General features: G+C 38.8%; 3 protein-coding genes and 1 long non-coding RNA gene across 4 annotated transcripts in view; 3 read left to right on the plus strand and 1 right to left on the minus strand.

The window, feature by feature from the left end:
• Positions 1-9741, minus strand: part of LOC127502698 (uncharacterized) — a 132488-nt gene extending 122747 nt beyond the window's left edge. Inside the window, exon 1 of the long non-coding RNA XR_007926899.1 lies at positions 9611-9741. This is a non-coding gene — a long non-coding RNA (uncharacterized LOC127502698). The remainder of the gene's footprint in view (positions 1-9610) is intronic.
• Positions 34-2046, plus strand: jun (Jun proto-oncogene, AP-1 transcription factor subunit). Its single transcript, XM_051875911.1, has 2 exons — positions 34-279; positions 422-2046. Exon 2 carries the CDS (start codon positions 422-424, stop codon positions 1343-1345), a length of 924 nt encoding a protein of 307 aa, XP_051731871.1. The 5' UTR covers positions 34-279; the 3' UTR covers positions 1346-2046.
• Positions 4387-9039, plus strand: caiap (CARD- and ANK-containing Inflammasome Adaptor Protein). Its single transcript, XM_051875801.1, has 2 exons — positions 4387-6243; positions 7758-9039. Exons 1-2 carry the CDS (start codon positions 4849-4851, stop codon positions 8607-8609), a joined length of 2247 nt encoding a protein of 748 aa, XP_051731761.1. The 5' UTR covers positions 4387-4848; the 3' UTR covers positions 8610-9039.
• On the plus strand, positions 9619-20609 carry si:dkey-86e18.1 (uncharacterized protein LOC557342 homolog). The gene is made up of 5 exons (XM_051875916.1): positions 9619-9741; positions 9900-9940; positions 10042-10116; positions 12780-12966; positions 19995-20609. Exons 1-5 carry the CDS (start codon positions 9675-9677, stop codon positions 20417-20419), a joined length of 795 nt encoding a protein of 264 aa, XP_051731876.1. The 5' UTR covers positions 9619-9674; the 3' UTR covers positions 20420-20609.
• Positions 20610-20677: the final 68 nt, after the last annotated feature.

Below are 20677 nucleotides of genomic sequence, written 5' to 3' on the forward strand. Positions count from 1 at the left end.
GCCTCCAGCCAATAAGAGACTGTGCGCATGACATCATTGCTATTTTTAGCGGGGCAGCGGTAGCAGATAAGGTTTGCCTCCACGCTGGAGAAGCTCAGAGTATACAGATCTCGCCACAGTGAAACATCTAGGCAACACAACTTGAACTAACACATAAACAAGAAAACTTTTCGGCTCCGCGCTGTTTATCCACTGGCATCACAGGACGCGCGGCAGCGGCGGTGGAAGAGCTTTCTATCCGCGAGAAGAGTTCGGGACACTGGGCGATAACTTTACGCAGTAAGTTTCTCGCGGGACGGGGAGTTTACGAACTTTGCGATTCTTACCGCGGCGCTTGTTGCTGAAGCGGACACTGCTTTAGTGCTTGTGAAAGACTACTTTTGAACTAAAAAGTTTCGTTTTCTCTTCTATGTCTACCAAGATGGAAACTACTTTCTACGATGACTCTGTAAACAGCGCTTTCTCTCAGCATGACAGCGCTCCTTTTGGATACAACCACAAGGCTCTGAAACACAACATGACGCTGAATCTGACCGACCCAGCCGGCAACCTGAAGCCCCACCTGAGGGCCAAAGCCAGCGACATCCTCACCTCCCCGGACGTGGGACTGCTCAAGCTGGCTTCTCCGGAGTTGGAGAGGCTCATCATCCAGTCTAGCAACGGCCTGATCACTACAACGCCGACTCCGACCCAGTTTCTGTGTCCCAAGAACGTGACCGACGAGCAGGAGGGCTTCGCGGAGGGCTTTGTGAGGGCACTGGCCGAGCTGCATCACCAGCACATGCCCAACGTCACCTCGGCTCCCCAAACGACCATCAACAACAGCATGGCACCCGTGTCGTCCATTGCCGGTGGCGCCGTGTACAGTTCGTCCATGCGCTCCGATCCGCCGGTGTACGCGGACCTGAACACTTTCAACCCCGCCATCAGCACGGCCAACCCCGCGATGAGCTACACGAGCGCCCCGCCGCAGCACACCGTCAACACGCAGCTGCCCGTGCAGCACCCGCGGCTTCAGGCGCTGAAAGAGGAGCCCCAGACGGTGCCGGAGATGCCCGGCGAGACCCCACCTCTCTCCCCCATTGACATGGAGAGCCAGGAGCGGATTAAAGCCGAGAGGAAGCGCATGAGGAACCGAATCGCCGCATCCAAATGCCGGAAGAGGAAACTTGAGAGGATCTCCCGGCTGGAGGACAAAGTCAAGACCCTGAAGTCCCAGAACTCGGAGCTGGCGTCCACCGCCAACATGCTGCGCGAGCAAGTGGCACAGCTCAAGCAGAAAGTCATGAACCACGTCAACAGCGGCTGCCAGCTTATGTTGACGCAACAGCTGCAGACTTTCTGAAAAGAACCGGAGGACATTTGAGTTCACTTAAAAAGACGCAAGGGACAAACTTCAGGGGCTTTATGTCTGCGAGCCGCCGCGACTGCTGGCATTATAGCCCGCTGGGACCGGGACCGTCCGGCCGGCCGCGTGCCGTAAAAGGATGTTCTGACTGGACTTTCGGGGAGTTCAAAACTTCACGAACTCGGTGCGACAGAGAGCATGAGACTCACTCTGTTACATGTTTTAAGAGACTTATCCTTGTTCACTTCGACCAGGTTGTGCATGGACCTATCCGCTTGAAAAGGAGCACTCAGTATTATAGGAGTAAAACAGGGGACATGACTACCGTACAATAGGGATATATAAATGTCTGGCTCACCAAGCAAGAAGTTCTGTCCGCTAAACTTTTGCTAAAAGCTGCCTGACTTCTGAGTTACATATTGTACCTTTTTTTTTTTGTTTTTTTTTTGTTCTTAAACTGAATGGAATTGACTTTTTCTTTGAGTTAGTCCAACTTCAGCAGTTTCTTTTTTCTGAAAAAAAAAGTTCATTAATGAGGTTTCACTCATTGTTATTTGTAAATAAGATCAACCAGGAGTACTTAAGTTTACCATTTGTAAGTAAAGTATACGATATAATTTTTTATGTTTGTTTTCTGAGCACATCAGAAACTAATCAATATTTATGAACTGTAATAAAGTATGTGAAACGAAAAACAATGTCTCTGTTTCTCTTCATGGAGCTTGGTTGTGTGTGTGAATGAGTGTGTGTTCACTAAGACTTTGGGAGAGACTGCCTGTTTTAAGTCCACAGGATTGAATATTCGAGCTGATGATGTCCAAAAGTTCTGTCAGAATCTACAATAATTTAACCCATAATAGTCCTTCAGCAGTAGCCTAATAAATAGTATGTATTCTGAACTGGTTAAGATGATACACGAAAACCTCTTACAAACAATTAAAGACTATTTTTAAGACTTAAATTATCAAAAGACTGAAACCGCAATGATCACTTAATAAATTGTATGTCAGGTGCAATAACACTGAAATTAACAAATCATCATCAAGCAATTACTAAATTATTAAAGTACTAAATTAGTAGCAGTACTAAATTATTAAAACCAATTATGCATGCCTTTAATCACGGGCTTATTATTCTGTCAACTGAAAACATAAAAGTTCTCAGCTTGGGTTATTATGTTTGCCACAAAGGTGTTCAGTAAAAGCAATGTTCAGCAGCAAACCTCTTCGCACCAGCAGAGGGCGCCGTCGGCCTACACTTGGTAAATCTGAAGCAGCCACTAGGGCAGATGACTGGTTTCTTTTGTGATTTCAGTTTCTTGGAGTCTGATCAGACTGTTAACTTCTGCCTGACTAGACGTCTATAAGACACAAACCTTCTTTCACTTAAACACATTACAAACATTTATATTCCCACTTTTACATATATTTTGTTTAATAATTATACTTTAGGCCTACATGCATAAATTAGCCTATCATAATGGGTCTCCCTGTTATATATAATTTGGGGGAGTTTTTTCTTTCTTTCTTTATAAATGTCAACATACACAAATGAGGCAAGTAAAAAAAAAAAAAAAAAATCTCATTTCGTATTCAGGTCACTAACACAGATTAATATTTAGCATCTTTCAGATCCTCTTATTTCACCCCCCAAACTTGGCAAACGATGACATCATACCGGAAAACCGGCACCTACCTTTCCATATTAGGCAAGCGCGCGGTCGGAAGACCTACGTCATCTGAACTAGTGGGTGTGTATTACGGGAAGAGGAACTCCTCAGACTAATCTCCATAACACTGAGAGACCTTTAGTGCACTGTAGTTTTTTGGAACGAGGGGATTGATCATTGACCCAGCGAATTATCAAATACAATAACGCAAAGTGAAGCAAGGACTTTACTAAAATACACGACGCATATTCTGTTAACAACAAAATATGAGCAGAATTACTGAAAAGCGGCCTTTTTTATAGTATTAACAGTACAAACATGTAATGTAGGCTAACAGTATTGTTTAGTCATCATGTGCGCACTGATTTGAAGTTTAACGAACCTAATTAGGCTATATTAGTCAATGACAACATCATAATAAATGACAAAAAACATTTGACATGAATAGTTAATTTTTTGTCAATTAGCCTGTTAGCATGTGTGATAAAAGTGTCATTTATATGACGTGTTTGCTCAGAAATTTTATGAAAATAATATACTTCAAAATATATACTTAACTGCAAACTAACATTTTCGGACATTTAATTGCTTGTTAGATACAATAAATGAAAATGTATTATAGTTAAATGCAATTAGCTGAACTTTTAGTGCTTTTCTTGACCTACTTAAGTAGTAGCTACATTTTTATGTGTCTGAGTTACTTCTATTGTCTTTGAAATATGGATAGATACTGCCAAATGTAGGCTGACAAGCATTTATGGATTAAAATATACTTTAATATTTTTTCTATTGATACTTGTATGTCATGTGTTTAAATACATTTGTAATTACACATTTGTAATGATGAAGTTGCAATTTAGTACATTTAAAATATATTAATTTCAAATGTAATATTGAATAATGCGCTACACTTAAAATTATAATCAAGTATTTTACAATGTTCAACACATCAAAATAAGTGTACTTTAATGCGTGACAAAAGATTATTAAAACAAAGATTAAAAGTGATCTTAAAGGGACAGTTTACCCGAAAATGAAAATTCATTTACATTCATTCATTGAAAAGTCATCCTTTACTGCCTCTCAAGTTGTTCCAAACCTGTATGAGTTTCTTTCTTCTGCTGAACACAAAAGAAGATATTTCGAAGAATGTGTCTTCACTTTTTCCACACTATAGAAGTCAATCTGGTCCATCAACTGTTTGATTGCCAAAATTCTTTAAAATATCTTCTTTTATGTTCAACATGGAGAAAGAAACTCATACAGGTTTGAAACAACTTGAGGGTGAAATGTTCATTTTTGAGTGAACTGTGTGTTAAGAAACAGTCATGAAAATGTACTCACTTAAGTGTCCTTTATTTAAGTTAAAAACAATTAATCACACTTCTTTATCATGGTAATATCCGATTCAAGAACAAACCGCAAGGGCACTGTCGTAAACTCAAATGCAAAAGACAATGTCATGGTTACAGTATCCATGCAGCAGGTTCCTTGTAATATTAGAAAAGGCAGGAAATCTAAACAGAGAAATAAATAGACCATTAATTTTAGGCATGTGCACTTTATCAAAAATTTTATCAAAATAGCTTATCAATGTGTCTTTTTTACTTCATGGGTTTAATAAATATGATGTATTAACAGTTTATTTCAGAAAGTTACAAAACGTAATGCTGATTTTTACTATTGTTTACTTGTTGCTAAGAGATGGTTTGTTCTTAGTGATAAAGACGTAGGTTCTTTCAGATGCAGGTCTGCTTTGTCATGTCCGCACATTTCAGTTTAGAGAAGCTCACTGCTTTCCTTCAGAGCGCTGAACCATAAAGAGGCTGACATGGGCTCAACCAGCTTTACCAATCCCTATGCAATCGAAGTCATTCGAATGAAGAAAAACGACCTGGTCAGTGGCATTTCAAATACAGAAGATTTGCTGGATCTCCTCATTGCAAATGGAGTTCTTCGACCCGACAGCCGAGCCATGATGTCCAGCATCACTGCGCAAGAGGAAAAGAACTCCATTATGTTAAACGTCTTGATCTCGAGAGGAGAACGTGCCTGCCGCATCTTTTTCTACCCTTGTCTGAAAAGAGCAGAACCTGACCTTTACCAGCACATGAGAACGTATGTGGGTGGGGTTAATGAGGGCATTAAAGATGCACGGAGACAGCTGATTGGATATCTGCTGGAGAAAGACAAACAAGGTCTTGTCAAATACTCAAAATCAAACAGGGAACCTAATCCTGAAAGAATCCAGCCGAAGTCTATATCGAATGAGGCTACGTCTTCAATAGAACAAAGCGAACACATCCCCAAATCTGAAGATGATGCCATCCTCAGAGCCATATCCTCAAGTGATCTCTATCTCCTCCAGGAGCTTATCAAAGGTTTGGATGTCAATAGTGCTCGCTCGTCCACTGATACTCTGCTACACATAGCTGCTGAATATGGTAAGGAGGCCGTCGTGTACTTTCTTCTCAGACAGGGGGCGAAACTGAACCTCAAGGACAAGGAGGGCCGTACTGCCCTGCACAGAGCTTCAGAACGGGGCCATACTGCTGTTGCTCTGGCTCTTGTGAAGGCTGGGGCGGACATTCATGTTACTGACAAAACATCAAAGACACCTTTGCATCTGGCGGCTCAAAATGAACATGAGAGTACGGTCAAAGCTCTAGTGCTCGAAGAGAAGAAAAGCTTCAAGAATCAGACAACAGTTCTGCACATGGCAGCCATTGAGGACGATGCAAAATTGGCTGAGGTTCTTCTGAGAAACGGCGCTTTAGTAGATACCCGAGATGGACAAAGGAAGACGGCTCTCTATCACGCCGTTCGCCACGGAAATGAGAAAACCGCCGCTGTGTTGTTGAAGGCCGGAGCCCAGGTTGACTCGGCGATCATAGATGCTGCTTTTGAGCTGAACAGAAAGTCTCTGTTGTCTCTGTTTTTGCGGTATGTCCAGAAGTCCATGTCTCAGAATGAGATGAACTCTGCTCTTTTTAAAGCAGTGCAGAGGAACTCGGACAGGGTTGTGGCTGCGCTCGTTGATCATGGTGCAGATGTTAATAGTTTTAATGAGCTTGGATACACACCTATGCTTCTAGCCGCAGAGATGGGTAATGCTGAGGCCTTCAAAGTTCTGGTCGCAAAAAAGGCAAGACTGGATGACAGACTGCCAAACCAGATCTCTGGTCTTCACCTGGCCGTCCAAAGTGGAAGTATGCAAATAGCACAGGTAAATGGCTTAGACGTTAAATTAAATTAAATTATTTACTTTTATTAAAAATAAATAAAAATAAAATGTTTTAACAAATGTAAAATAATTCATTGTTTTCATTGTTTGTTCATAACTAGTAACAAAATCATATAATAAGTAAATTAATAAGACATTATATTTAGAGCAAGGGTTTTCAAAAAAAAAAAAAAAAAGTATTTTTAGGGCTGTCAAAGTTAACTTAATGTTAATTAAATAATACAATGCAATATTTATAAGCTTAAATGTTTTAAATTAACCTAATATATCATTTATATCATTTAATTCTGCTTTTAAAATGGTCAGAAGTAATTATGATCATTTTATTCTACTGACAGACCTAGTTTTTAATAAGAAATAAATCATTAAATCAATACTAAAATCTCTAAATCGTTTATTTTAAATCATTAACAAGTAATTGAAATAAATACATCAATAAATAATTTCCTTTTTTCTCTTTTATTATTTGAGATTGATATTTTAATGTATTTTACAAGTTTATACATATCATTACTCACACACACAAAAACATGTTATCTGCCTTTATATTTTAGGGTCCCTTGCAGGGGGACCATTGTATTTGGGGTCCTGGACATCAAAAAGTTTGGAAAAACCCAGAGAATTAGACTGATGAAATGGTCCTTACAATCCTAAATTAAAGGCACAATATGTAAGATTTTTGGGTTAAAATATCCAAAAACCTCTAGAACAATGTTATATATTTTGTTGACATGTGTACTTACATTATCCCAAATGTTTCCAAGAATGTTTAAATCCAGAGTAATAACTGTGGCATAATAAAAGTTCCGCTGCTCTAGAGCCGTGTCACGCTCGTCTCTCATTAGCAATCGCTCATTCAAGAGTTCACATATGCATATAATTAGATAGAGAAAAAGTAATGCGTATTTGGCGTGTTGTCCAGGTGGAGGGCTCCGAGCTCGGAATTTTTGTCCGAACCCAGAGTACTCCCCCCGGATGTGGTTATGAGAGATAGAATTAGAAGTGAGGAGATGGGGTGGTGGAGGGATGCTGATAAACTGTCAATCGAACAGAGGTAGGTCTGCCGTATATATACCTCCGTTGGTTGATTAGCTGAATGCTTTCCACCTGTGATAATTAGTCTAATTATCTGCACCTGCTCCTCCCGAATTTTGTTAATAAAACATAATTTAGCGGCCTCCTTCAGCTCCCACAGCACTCTGCCCTGCTCTGCTTCATACTACAGTAACGTTAATAGTCTCATTCATGAACATGATTTCTGCCCGAGTCCCGTCCCAATTCTTTTCCACCGGCTGTAGACGTGAAGACAACACCTCCCATGATTCCGCAAAATCAAGGCGTCATCAAGCTACGCCTTTGTTTTAAATAAGCGACCTCTAGCGGCGAAACTTTACATATTGTGCCTTTAATAATCTCCAGCAGCTGCTCTTTGTGTTACTAAAGTACATTAAATATCTATTTTAATAATAAATCTGATATCTTCTATTCTAATCTAGATATTGTTGGATAAAGGCATAGACCCCAACATCAGTGGCCCTAAAGATCAGACCCCTCTCCATCTAAGTGCATTACATAACCAGCCGGCGTTGACAGCGCTGCTGTTGCGTGTGGGGGCTCAGATTAACTCCATCACCCAGGACGGACTTACTCCCCTGCACCTCGCGAGCCAGAGCGGCCACACTGAAGCGGTCGCCCAGCTGCTGGAGGGCAAGGCTGATGTCTATGTCAAAGACAAACAGGGAAGAACAGCCCTGCATTGGGCAGCGTCACAAGGGGAGGTGGGCGTCATACAGCTACTGCTAGCTGCTGGGGCCGATGCCAACGCCTCTGAAAGAGAAAAGAAGACCCCACTGCACCTGGCTGCCATGGAGGGACACACTAAGGCAGTTTCAGCGCTGCTGGCCAGTAAAGCTAAAGTTGGAGCTAAGGACATGGATGGCTGCTCTCCACTACATTACGCAGCTCGAAACGGGAAGGAAAGAGCAGCTGGTGTTCTTCTCGCATCTGGTAAAATCAAGAATGTGGATGATAAGAACGTGTGGAGAAGGACTCCTCTGCATTTAGCAGCAGAACATGGACGTGAGCTGCTGGTGGGCCTTCTGCTGGAGAACGGTGCCAAGATCAACTCCCTGGATAACAATAAAGACACGCCGCTGCACTGCGCTTGTCGTGATGGGCATGTGGAAACGGTACAGAGACTAATAAACTGGACAAATGGAGAACGAGCAAACCTTCAGGCAACTAATAATGTGAAGAAAACTGCCCTCCAGGTGGCAGAGTCAGAGGACACACCAGCTCACCAAAACATAACTACCCTGCTAAAGAAGAAGATGTTCCTTGTGAAGTAAAAGAAACATACAGACAGGAAAACTGTATCATCTTAAATATGTTTGGCAGAAATGTCTGCTTAGCTCTTTTATGAATCAGTGACTCATAAGTCACCTCAACTAGCCAGCAGCTTTCACTCTTTGCATCATCAGACACATTTTACAAACATTACATTAAAAGTATGACAGAGACTGACATAATGTATACTAATATTATCTAATGCTTAAAGCTGGCATGAAACAGAAGTTGCGATTGTTGTCTTCCTTATTGTTATGTATATCCAAGTGAAATGGCTTCTTGAACAAATATAGGCCAGGATTTGATTTTGTCTATCATGTGATATGATTGGTTGTGGTTTACTGTTGCTGTGATCTCAAGTGATAGGTTGTGTCACTATGTGCATAGATAAATCATTTCTAATAAATACTGCAATATTCATGAAGACAAGAAGTGTCAATTTTGACTTCATGGTGACTTTAATGTTGTATGGTTAGGCTATAATAAATCAATCCACAGTTTCGCCAATAGGTGTCACTCAAACGCAGCATTTATGAACCTTCACATGTAAACAATCCTAACTAAAGTATTTGGTAAAAATAAATACATGTTTTGAGGTTATATAACGCACAATAGTGTAGAAAAGCTGATGTAAATATGCGCTAGCAAGCTAGCTGTCACACTTATTTTATATTTATGTTAAATTTCTGTAAAGATGAAAATCTTGCCAACAAAAAGCTACTGAACATTAATCCCATTAATGGCTTAAAAAAACAAAACAAAACAAACAAACAAACAAAAAAACGTTCAGTTCTGGCGACAGGACTCACAAAACTAATATGGTTTTGTTGAAACCATCCAACGCCATTTAACACACATTTGTATATTTGGACGTTTGACTCGAAACCTTTTAGTTACTCAAACGGTTCTTGCTACAACTTTTATAAACATAGTACTTTTTTTTATAAACATAGTAGGCTACTTTACATAAATGGGATTAAAGGATTGACGTAGCTTGAAATACCGTGTCATGTGACCGTCTGTCCACTCTTGTCACGTGACTCCGTGTTGACGGAAATGCTGCAGGAATGGCAAGAAACGAAGAGAAGCAGTTTGGAAGACTGAATCGACTGTGGCTCCAGAAAGAGAGAGAAGGTATGACGATCATGGTTTATTTAACCAAGTGAAAGTCACCCTGATGTGAAACGACAGAAAACGTCATCGCTATAAATGTCCGTGTAAGCTTCTGTGTTCTCACAATCGTTTGCACATAGTCAGTGTGCGGCATAATGTATCTGTGTTTTTATTTCCAGAGGGTCGCATTAAAGATGTCAACGTGTCACGGCCAAAGCTTGTGAGAAATTTATTTCGTTGTAATGCATCTCTTAGAATTTCAATAAGTCCGCTTGCATAAATGACGCCCTTACCTGTTTGATGGATTTTTTTGACATGCAGGCAACGTTAAATTCAGTGGCAGCAGTGAAGAAGTGGATGCCGAGCATCAAGAAGGAGATAGAGTACTATCTGCAGGTACTGATCATACTGGAACTCCACAACTGCTGAAGAACTTTGTTCTCTCCCACCATACTTAGGTGAGGTAAAGGGGGAAATCAGGTAGTGGACCAAAGCACTGAGGCAAGGGAGGGGGGCTCAAAATGTTTCCAAATTTAAAACACATTTTATTGTATTTATTTTCTTATTTTTTTTTAGCATTTGTATTGTTGTCCTACAACACATACAACAATTCAAAATTATTTTAAATATATATCATTATATTATTTAGTGTATACAATACACTGCATGGATTTTAATGATAATTGTAGGTGGGGACAACCCTCAGATGGGGTAGGTCCTATAGGTCCTCAGTTTCCTGTTCTTAGCTGACAGGAGTGGCACACGTCATGTCTTCTGCCTGCTGTAGCTCATCTTCTTCGAGGTTTGATGTGTTGTGCATTCAGAGATGCTCTTCTGCAGACCTGCAGAATGCAGATGCTCTTCTGTAACAAGTGGTTATTTGAGTTACTGTTGCCTTTCTATCAGCTCAAACCACTCTCACCATTCTCCTCTTACATCATTTTCTCACATAGAACTGCCACTCACTAGAATATTTTCTCTTTTTCAGATCATTCTCTGTAAACCCTAGAGATGGTTGTGCGTGAAAATCCCAGTAGATCAGCAGTTTCTGAAATACTCAGACCAGCCCATCTGACACCAACACGTGATTTTGTTTTTTCCCAAACCAGTTCAGCAGAAATCCCACCCTGGAGCCGATTCTAAACATTTCATTGGCCATGTCAATCATAATAACGATTGCCTACACCCAACCCTGATCCCTAAACCTACCCGTCACTGTAACTTCAGCCAATGAAATTGGTTGCAGGGTGAGGATTTCCACTGAACCATTTGGGGGGAAAAAAAAATCACGCGACACCAGCAACCATACCACATTCAAAGTCACTTAAAGGGATAGTTCACCCAAAATTGAAAATTCTGTCATCATTTACTCACCCTCAAGTTCTTCCAAGCCTGTATGAATTCCTTTCTTCTGTTGAACACAAAATAAGATATTTTGATGAATATGGGTAGCCAAACAGTTGGAAGTCAATGGGGTCCATCAACTATTTGGTTACCAACATTCTTCAAAATATCTTCTTTTGTGTTCAACAGAAGAAAGGAATTCATACAGGCTTGGAACAAGTTGAGGGTGACTAAATGATGACAGAATTTTCATTTTTGGGCGAACTATCCCTATAAATCACCCCATTCTGATGCTCAGTTTGAACTTCAGCAGATCATCTTGACCATGTCTACATGCCTAAATGCATTGAGTTGCTGCCATGTGATTGGCTAATTAGATATTTGTATTAATGAGCAGTTGAACAGGTGTACCTAATAAAGTGGCAGGTAGCTTTATTGCAGAGGTAGCATTGCAACTCTCAACAGCTGCGACATTGTAACATGTACAGAATGTGCTTTACATTAATAACAACAATTAAATAATGAATAATTATTAATCAAATATAAATATGATTGTAAATACTATTATCAGAATTAGAATTAGATTTATTGTCAAGTATGCATACACACACATGGAATTTGTCTTGGTGACAGAACCTTCCAGTGCACAGTCAGAATGACAACAATTAAGACACAGATAATAATAATAAAGATAAATTAAATATCATAACTGCTTAAACTAGCCTGATCTGGTTTGCTAGTCTCCCATCCTGGTCATGTGGGTGTGTTGGCTGGTTTTAGAGGGGTTTGAGGCCCTATTTAGCTTGTCAGGATGAGAGACCTGCTAGACCAGCTTAGATAAGCTAAGACTATGCATTTTCATCAGATATGAATTGTCTATTTTTGTGACCATTTTTTTAAGTGCACCTGTAGTAAGCAGCTCCTATCTGGGCTTTAGGCCTGGTCTCTCCTCTTTCCCTGAAGGCTCAATTAGTTCCCTCTGCTCTAATGTCTCAATCAGTAAACTTTCATTTTCTTACTCTTATCTCTTTTCCTGATCTGCTGTCTGTAGGGTCACATGACTTTATGGGGGGGGGGGTTGATTAGCTTCCCACATTAAGATAAGAGCACTTATCTTTCCTGTCACTAGCATTTTAGAAAATAACCTATAACAGACAGTTCAGATTGATTTTGATATGTGCATTGTCAGTAAACAATCTGGACATGCTTGATGAGTTTTGCTTATAATCTTCTTATCAAAGTTAATATAAATATGATCATTTGAGCTGGAATGTCGTTGACATACCCTGTCTGATCCCCTGTCTGAAAATGTCCAAGTCAAGTCACCTTTATTTACAGTATAAAGTGCTTTATAAAATACAGATTGTGATAAATAGGAAAGTTATGTTCACATAGTGCAAGATGAGAGGAAGAGGGGTTGACAACCTCCGTTTTTGATACTGATCTTGCACATCCTTTGCATATCATGCACAAACCAAAGAAATTAAGCTATGGTCTGTTTGATCATGAGAGTCACACAGAAGAATATGATCATTGATTTGTTAATAACTAATAACAGTTGCAATCTGAAAAGCCTTGAAGTCAACAATCAGTTCTTAGACTAAATGCAAAAACACAGAGTTTAAAAAAAGTAATAGTGCTTAAACTAAAAAATAAATCATGCTTCATATTAGTATCTGTGCATCTGGTTCAATCTTTGCATTTGTATTTTGCAGCAGTCGCAGTTATCTCATTACCCAGAAAGGAAGATAGACGAGTTCCGTCTGCATATCGAAGAACTCGAGAGAGAATACAAACGCTACCTGAAAAAACTACGCTCCCTAGACCCCACCTGCAAACACAAGCCTTGGGAACCTCGAGCATACACCAAGAGGAGGCAGGAGCCAAGCCATCAAAACACCTGTCAGTTTATGCCTTTAAATTACTAGTCTTGCGAAACTTATTTCAACATTCATTTAAAAACTTGAGTTTTTACTGATCAGATAACTATCTGATTTGTTAAAACTGTTTCATTTACACTTGGCCTCATAAATGTGTCTCCACAAAACGAATATAAATCCGATCTTCAATTCCTGCACAATGTTTGCAAATTCAACAGAGTTCACCCAGCATTGGGTAAGTTACTCTTTAAAAAAAAAAAAAAAAAAAAGTAATTAATTACTAGATACTAAAAAGTATTGCATTACTTATTACAAATTACTTTCTAAATCCCATTTCAACCTCGACCAGTTGAACAATACAAGGACAGACATGAAACTGCTCTTTTAATTATTTCAAATAAATAATTTAAAATTGCATTAATTATTCTTGAACTGACCAAAGTATTTAAAGGGAGAAAGTTGCATTAAAAGCAATTTAACATTAGACATTACATTTTAAATTTTCGGAGTGTCTATTTACACTAAGTGCAAATAGCGTCCCTTGTTGGCAAACGCTATTTACACTAGCTCTGCCCACCAATGTCTGGTTGGGCCACTCAAGTTTTAAAAAAGAGGCATGAAATTAACTTCTTCAGTGGCGCAGCAGTAGCGAGTAAGGCGGGTAGACTTGGCTTTAAACGCGAGCGACGCGAGTTTGAATCCGCCTTTTGCCAAGCTCGCATTTATTTTCAATAAAAATGAAAATAATGTTCTAAAAGTGGAAATAAACTGCGAACGAGTGTTTAATAATATTAAAAGTGTTTATTGGGTAGGGTTAGAGGAGGGTGTACGGAGGGTTTTGCAGTAAAATATCCAAAAACCACTAGGCCAGTGTTATATATTTTGTTCACTTGAGTACTATCCCAAGTGTTTCCTACTATTTCTAAATCATGAGAAGATAGCAATTTTGACCAAGGCTCCGGGACGTGTGAGGAGTCGCCTGTCAATTGCGTCATACCCGCGTTACCCTCGGTTTCCGGTTTTATTTTGTAGAAACCATGGAAACACCAAAGACGATTTAATATATTACGTTTTAATAGACAAGGGAACAACTGTTTCGATATATTTATAGACAGAAAACTAATTATTGTTATATAGCTCAACACGTTTAGGCTTATTGCTTAATCTAATTGTCTTGATTTTTTTTGTGAGTACCATGCTTTACCATGCCTCAGAGAAAAACACTATTTTGTCAAGTAGCTAACATAGCATAATCAGATGCAGCTTTATTTTTAGTAACAGTAATACTGAATTTTCTCCATCATACAATACATTTTAAAATTAATTGCATGCCATTTATCAGTACAAGCCATCCAGCATTTAACATGATATTCTAAAATCGATCTGCTTACTGCAGTGTGTCTCAAACAAGTGTCTCGCAGCAGCCGCCGAGCGAACGCACAGAGTAACGTTATAACATTATTTTCAACGCTCTTAAATGTATCTAATATAATAAACAGCACTGTTTTACCTCATACTCATGACCGGAAAAGCGGAAGCAGCGCCGGCGACTGTGGCATAATAAAAGTTCCGCTGCTCACAGCGTGTGTTGTGCTCGTCTCTCGTTAACAATCGCTCCAGCGGCCTCGTTCAGCTCCCACAACACTCGGTCCTGCTCTGCTTCATACTACAGTAACGTTAATAATCGCATCCATGAACATGGTTTCTTCCCGAGTCCTATCCTGATTATTTTCCACCGGCTGTGAGGTGAAGACCCAAGATTCCACGCTAAAACTTTGTTTTGAATCTAGTGACCTCTAGCGGACAGAAAATTCTACATATTGCACCTTTAATGTCCAAAAATATTGAGGTGCAAATAGTATCTGCCAATATAAAGTATAGGTAGCATCTAATTACTATTTACTCTTATTGCAAAGAACTGATACTTTTACAAGGTGTAAATAGAATCTATCTTTATTGTCACCTAAGCTGTGTCCGAAACCGCTCACTCATTCACTCATTCACTAATCCCTATATAGTGTATGGCATTTGAGTGCACTATATCTGGATGGAGTGAACAAAATGAAGTGAGTGAATTCGGACTCTGACGTATACACTGTGCGTTGGAGAGCTAGAGCTCTCACAGAAACGGCTCAAAACGTGATAAAACTACTTTTATCCTACATGTTACTTGCGTTATAAAATAATGTTAATAACAATAACAGTCATAATGACTTTATTTTGTAATCATACATAGCTACCTCCGTGCTAGCTTTGTAGTTTCATCGATTGTATAATTGGTTTGTCATGCTTAAAGGGTTAGTTCACCCAAAAATGAAAATAATGTCATTTACAATAATGTCACACCCTCATGCCGTTCCACACCCGTAAGACCTTCGTTAATCTTCGAAATGCAAATTAAGATATTATTGTTGAAATCCGATGGCTCAGTGAGGCCTCCATAGCCAGCAATGACATTTCCTCTCTCAAGATCCATTAATGTACTAAAAACATATTTAAATCAGTTCATGTGAGTACAGTGGTTCAATATTAATATTATAAAGTGACGAGAATATTTTTGGTGCGCCAAAAAAACAAAATAACGACTTACATAGTGATGGCCAATTTCAAAACACTGCTTCAGGAAGCTTCGGAGCGTTATGAATCAGCGTGTCGAATCATGATTCGGATCGCATGTCAAACCGCCAAACTGCTGAAATCACATGACTTTGGCGCTCCGAACCGCTGATTCGACACACTGATTCATAACACTCCGAAGCTTCATGAAGCAGTGTTTTGAAATCGGCCATCAGTCATTATTTTGGTTTTTTTGGCGCACCAAAAATATTCTTGTAGCATTAATAATATTAATATTGAACCACTGTACTCACATGAACTGATTTAAATATGTTTTTAGTACATTAATGGATCTTAAGAGAGAGGAAATGTCATTGCTCCCTATGCAGGCCTCACTGAGCCATCGGATTTCAACAAAAATATCTTAATTTGCGTTCTGAAGATTAACAAAGGTCTTACGGGTGTGGAACGGCATGAGGGTGAGTAATAAATGACATTATTTTCATTTTTGGTTGAACTAACCCTTTAATATGTGTTCATAATCATTAAATACTATAAAAAACTGCAAACAAAAATAAACACACATTAACAAGTGTACATTATTTCATTTTTTTTTAGTTTGTTAGAAACTCTCACACTCACAGATGACGTGGTCGTTGAGCGCCTCAGGCGACTGTTATGATTACAATAGAATGAACACGCTACCTACAGATCATTAACGAATATTTTTAAATCATCCGCTAAATTATCATATCGTAAAGTTTAATGAGTTAACAACAATGACACAAATTATTAAAACATCTTTCTGTTAGTAAAACACATTAAATTGAGTTAATGCCTAGGCCTACATAATATATTTTAATAATAAAAATAATAGCCTATATTTTTTACCTTATTAATATAATTTCATTTTTAGAATTAATCTATATAATAATGTCTCTATATTTTAGTAGGTTTTATTCAAGTAATGATTAATAAAAAAAAAAAGGTAAAAAAAAAAAAAAAAGATTTAACATGAAATAAATGTTAAAGCAGAAATAAGAAAGCTGTAAAGTAATCTCTGGATTACACTCGCTCGCAATTCCGCTCATTCACATGCGCTCTCAGTCGTCTCCGCATTGGATTTTGGGAAATAGTGCTTCAGCGAGTGTACATCGAATGTACACTCGAAATCAGAGAGAATTGTGGGTATAAAGTAGTGAATGAATGTAGGAAATGAAGTCGTTCACTCAGAATTCGGACACCACTACAAAATGGCCGACACCTGATATAGTGGACTATATAGTGGATAGGGAGCAGTTTCGGACACAGCTCTAGGGTAAATAGCATATCGCTAAGAAAAAGCTGCTATTGTCACTTAGTGTAAATAGAATATATTGCTATTTTCACTTTGTTTAAATAGCATCTATTGCTTTTTGCACTTAGTGCAAATATCCGCTGCCTTTACTTTTATATAGGATTGTTCGATAGTCTACATATGGTATTTAATGCAGTTACATCAGAAGTAATTGTAATTATATTACAGAAATATTCAGAGTAATCCCTTACTTTACTTTTTTCAAGGGAAAAGTAAATAAATTACAGTAATTAGGCTAATTACTCAGTAATACATTACACCCAACACTGGTTCACCTCACCTAAAGCAACAGATATGAGCTGCATTTTATTTATCATCAGCTTATTTCAAGGTCAAGGAACTCAATAAAAGAGAGATCTGCATCTGCATTGGTGAGAAAATATAACGCTCACACTTTTAATGAACATGACACTGTGTTGAGCCTTCAGGATGTGACACCGAATGTTGAATTTCATTTGCGGCAGTTTGCGTGTCTTCTTGCTGAAGAAAGATGGTTAACTGATATGCGGCGATGCGTGTTGCAGAAGCGCTGTAATTTCTTGCTACCAGAAGCTGGTATGACGCTCTCATGCGTTTATTTTTTGCTGTTTTTACGAGGAGTAAAATTTAAATATGTGGCTTCAACAACCAAATGCGTTTACACTTGTCCAGTCTTTCTGGAATGTGTCTGAAACCACGTCCTGAAGTGGTTTGAGTGATCACATTTAAATCCATCTCGAAAGTGTTTACATCTGATCTTTTCACAGTCGGAGAGCTATCCGATCAGAGAAAGCGCATAAAATGACCAGGAGTAAATAGGCCCATAGAATCAGATCACATATTATTCTGTTTAATCTGGGGTGCATTTCCCGAAAGCATTGTTAGCCAACTATGGTCGCAAGTTCCGTCGTTATCAGCACTGTTCAATGAGTCGGTGTTTCCCAAAACCATAGTTCCAACGAACATTCACAAACAGCATCAAGTTGTGTGGTTGGAGTGACCGCTGTCGACCTGTGGTTAGAAGCATATTTTCTTGTTTGCATCACATGTGGACTTAATAAATCCTTATCTTAAGCAAAATAAGCAAGCTGACTTTTAGTACAAACTATATCTTTTATTTCGAATATATACAAATTTCAAGTATAGTTTGTCAAGTATTTCTTCTACGATGCATCGCACTATGGTAGTGAAGCAGCGAGTTACTTCATTGTATGGGAAACATCCCATATATGGACCTCTGATGAAAAATGAAAGCATTAAAGGAAAATAAAAGCCTAATCAAGAGCATTTCAGAATTTTAATCATATATGGATTGGCACTATTTCTTAAGGAACAAGTGGAAATTAATTTTTGTGGTAATAAATTAGTCCTATATCAATCAACACGAATATTGTCAATTAGGCCTAATGTATTGTGACACTAGAATATACCATTAAAATGAGTCTTCTTTGCAGCCACTATCTAGTTTAAGGTATTTAGAACTACTTAGATATTTTTTTTATATATAGAAAAATAGAAAAAACTAAATTTTTAGCATTCATTTTACTAATTCGGAGTATTTTATCTTTTGTTTGATTTCTTCCTTGTATAAGATCAGCACACACAAACAGAGACATGCACAAAAATAGCAATGCACCAGGAGAAATAATTATAAAGAATGCACAGTATAAGTAATATGCATCAAGAAAAAACTGAAACTAATCTTACATTTAGGGTAAACAGAGCTCATTCATATTATTGGCTGCATGTACATGAACAAGAACATACTGATTTAGAATATGTTAATATTCTGATTATGCACTCTAAAAAAAAATGCTGAGTTGTTTCGACCCAAATTTGAATGAAAAATGGACAAACCCAAAATCTAGCTATAAAAAGCATGTTAAAGCAAGGAGGAGTTTTTTAAACTTGATTTTTCTAAGCAGTAAATATTTCAAGAAATATAATGCCCTACGTTTTGCTATTTGTAAAATTCTTGTGTGTTGTTAAACGGACATTAACGAGAACTAAATTGATAAAGAGTTAATTAAATGGCTAAAAATTACTGTAATAAAAAGCATCTCCAGTATTTCTACAAGACAATAGCAGGGAAAAAATCATGTCTTAGTTTATTTGGAATATGCTGATTATATGAACACAGGAATATTCCAGTTCCTATGGATTATGTAAACGTCAGAATAAAAGCTTAACCAGAATATAGATCTTAACTGGAAAATGAGGTGCATGTAAATGTAGTCATTAGTGTTTGTCAAAAGTACCGACTTCGATACCAAGTCGATACTGAAATTTTAAAAATGTGACGCTTTGAGTGGTGTTGAGCGGATTCATAAACACCTCTGATTGGCCATTGTGTTCACGAACTGAACATATATGTCTGTGATTGGCTACAATCAGTGTTGACAGGTCAGCAGTTTTCCTGCAGAATCGGGCTACTTTAACAGTGTTGCCACGGGTTGTTTTTCTTGTCTGCAGGTTGAAGCGACACCAATAACGTGATATTTAGCCCCTCAATGCTAAGTTTACCAGGGGAACCCCTGCAAAAAATGCAGATTTTAACCCACAGGATGCGATTTTTACCGGGGGGACCCCCTGATATGCGATTGGGCTAGTTTTGAGTAGGTTTTGTTGTGAAAACCTGGCAACACTGGCTACAACGAACAATGCACAGGAGCGAATGAAAGCACACGTAAGTGTTTGAAAGCATTTCCACTGATAGACGCCTACTTTCAAGTGCTGTGTTAGCGCTCAGTGAAGAGCATCAGAGATGTCTATTTACAACATGTTTTTGAAGCGTTGATCATTGTAGACCAGGGGTGCCCAAGCCTGTTCCTGGAGATCTACCCTTCTGCAGAGTTCAGCTCCAGCCCTGCTCAACACACCTGTCTGTAATTATCAAGTGCTCCTGAAGATCTTAATTAGCTGATTCAGGTGTGTTTTATCAGGGCTGGAGCTAAACTTTGCAGGTGGGCACCCCTGTTGTAGATAATCACAGACATCTTTTGATCGTGTGAACACAATGGCCAATCAGAGGTGTTTGCGAATCTGCTCAACAGCACTCAAAGCATCACTTTTTTTAAATTTCAGTATCGACTTGGTATCAAAGTTTGTACTTTTGACAACACTACTAGTCATTATTCTGTCTTTTTGTTTTTTATTAGCCAAAAAACTGTGCCTCCACAGCAGAGAAGAGGATGTTATTGAGGACACCAACACCGAGGCAGCAGGAAACCACACATCTCTCACTAATGTACAAGAACTTCCCTCCCCATCAGCTCCTGTTTCCACCCAAGCCTCTGATCTCCCTGACCAGGACCTCCCGCTGTGCTTCGATCAGGCCCGGCTTGCGGTGGCGGTGGCCAGTTCACGTGTGGCTCTCACTGGGCAGCAGCAGGACACAGGTACGCTGACACGAGTGTTGCTCACCGGCCTGCCCAACCTCCACAGCCTCCCGCTAGCACAGGCAGCAGCAAACGAAGGAACGCGGCAGCCTTCGAATGCTGAAACAGACCAGAGTAAAACCAAACATTTACCGGGACTCGGCTGCTACTCGTCGTCCTCCGATGAGGAAAATATAGCTGACTGAAATTTCAGTTTGTGAAATTTCATCATGCTTATTTGATGATGTTTTTATTTTATTTTGTTGTTGGTTAAATACATGGTGCTAAGACATTTAACATTTGATATTCATAATGTCACTTAAATATTTTCACATTTGGTGCGTGAAACTGAAACTTGAAAGTAAAAAATTCCATTTGAAACCTGAAAGCTGTAAATCACCTGTGTTTGTGTGTTTATATTATTTGTCTTAACCTAGAATATTCCAGCTGTGAATGTGTGAATT

This window comes from Ctenopharyngodon idella, chromosome 20 (genome assembly GCF_019924925.1).
Source record: "Ctenopharyngodon idella isolate HZGC_01 chromosome 20, HZGC01, whole genome shotgun sequence".
NCBI classification, from domain to species: Eukaryota; Metazoa; Chordata; class Actinopteri; order Cypriniformes; family Xenocyprididae; genus Ctenopharyngodon; species Ctenopharyngodon idella.

Excerpts from the sequence above, each read along its gene's own strand:
- si:dkey-86e18.1 (XM_051875916.1), top strand. The coding sequence starts at position 9,675 with ATGGCAAGAAACGAAGAGAAGCAGTTTGGAAGACTGAATCGACTGTGG. Across the intron at positions 10,117-12,779 it reads AGATAGAGTACTATCTGCAG|CAGTCGCAGTTATCTCATTA; the intron begins GTACTGATCATA and ends TGTATTTTGCAG. Across the intron at positions 12,967-19,994 it reads GCCAAGCCATCAAAACACCT|CCAAAAAACTGTGCCTCCAC; the intron begins GTCAGTTTATGC and ends GTTTTTTATTAG.
- caiap (XM_051875801.1), top strand. The coding sequence starts at position 4,849 with ATGGGCTCAACCAGCTTTACCAATCCCTATGCAATCGAAGTCATTCGA. Across the intron at positions 6,244-7,757 it reads GAAGTATGCAAATAGCACAG|ATATTGTTGGATAAAGGCAT; the intron begins GTAAATGGCTTA and ends ATTCTAATCTAG.
- jun (XM_051875911.1), top strand. The coding sequence starts at position 422 with ATGGAAACTACTTTCTACGATGACTCTGTAAACAGCGCTTTCTCTCAG.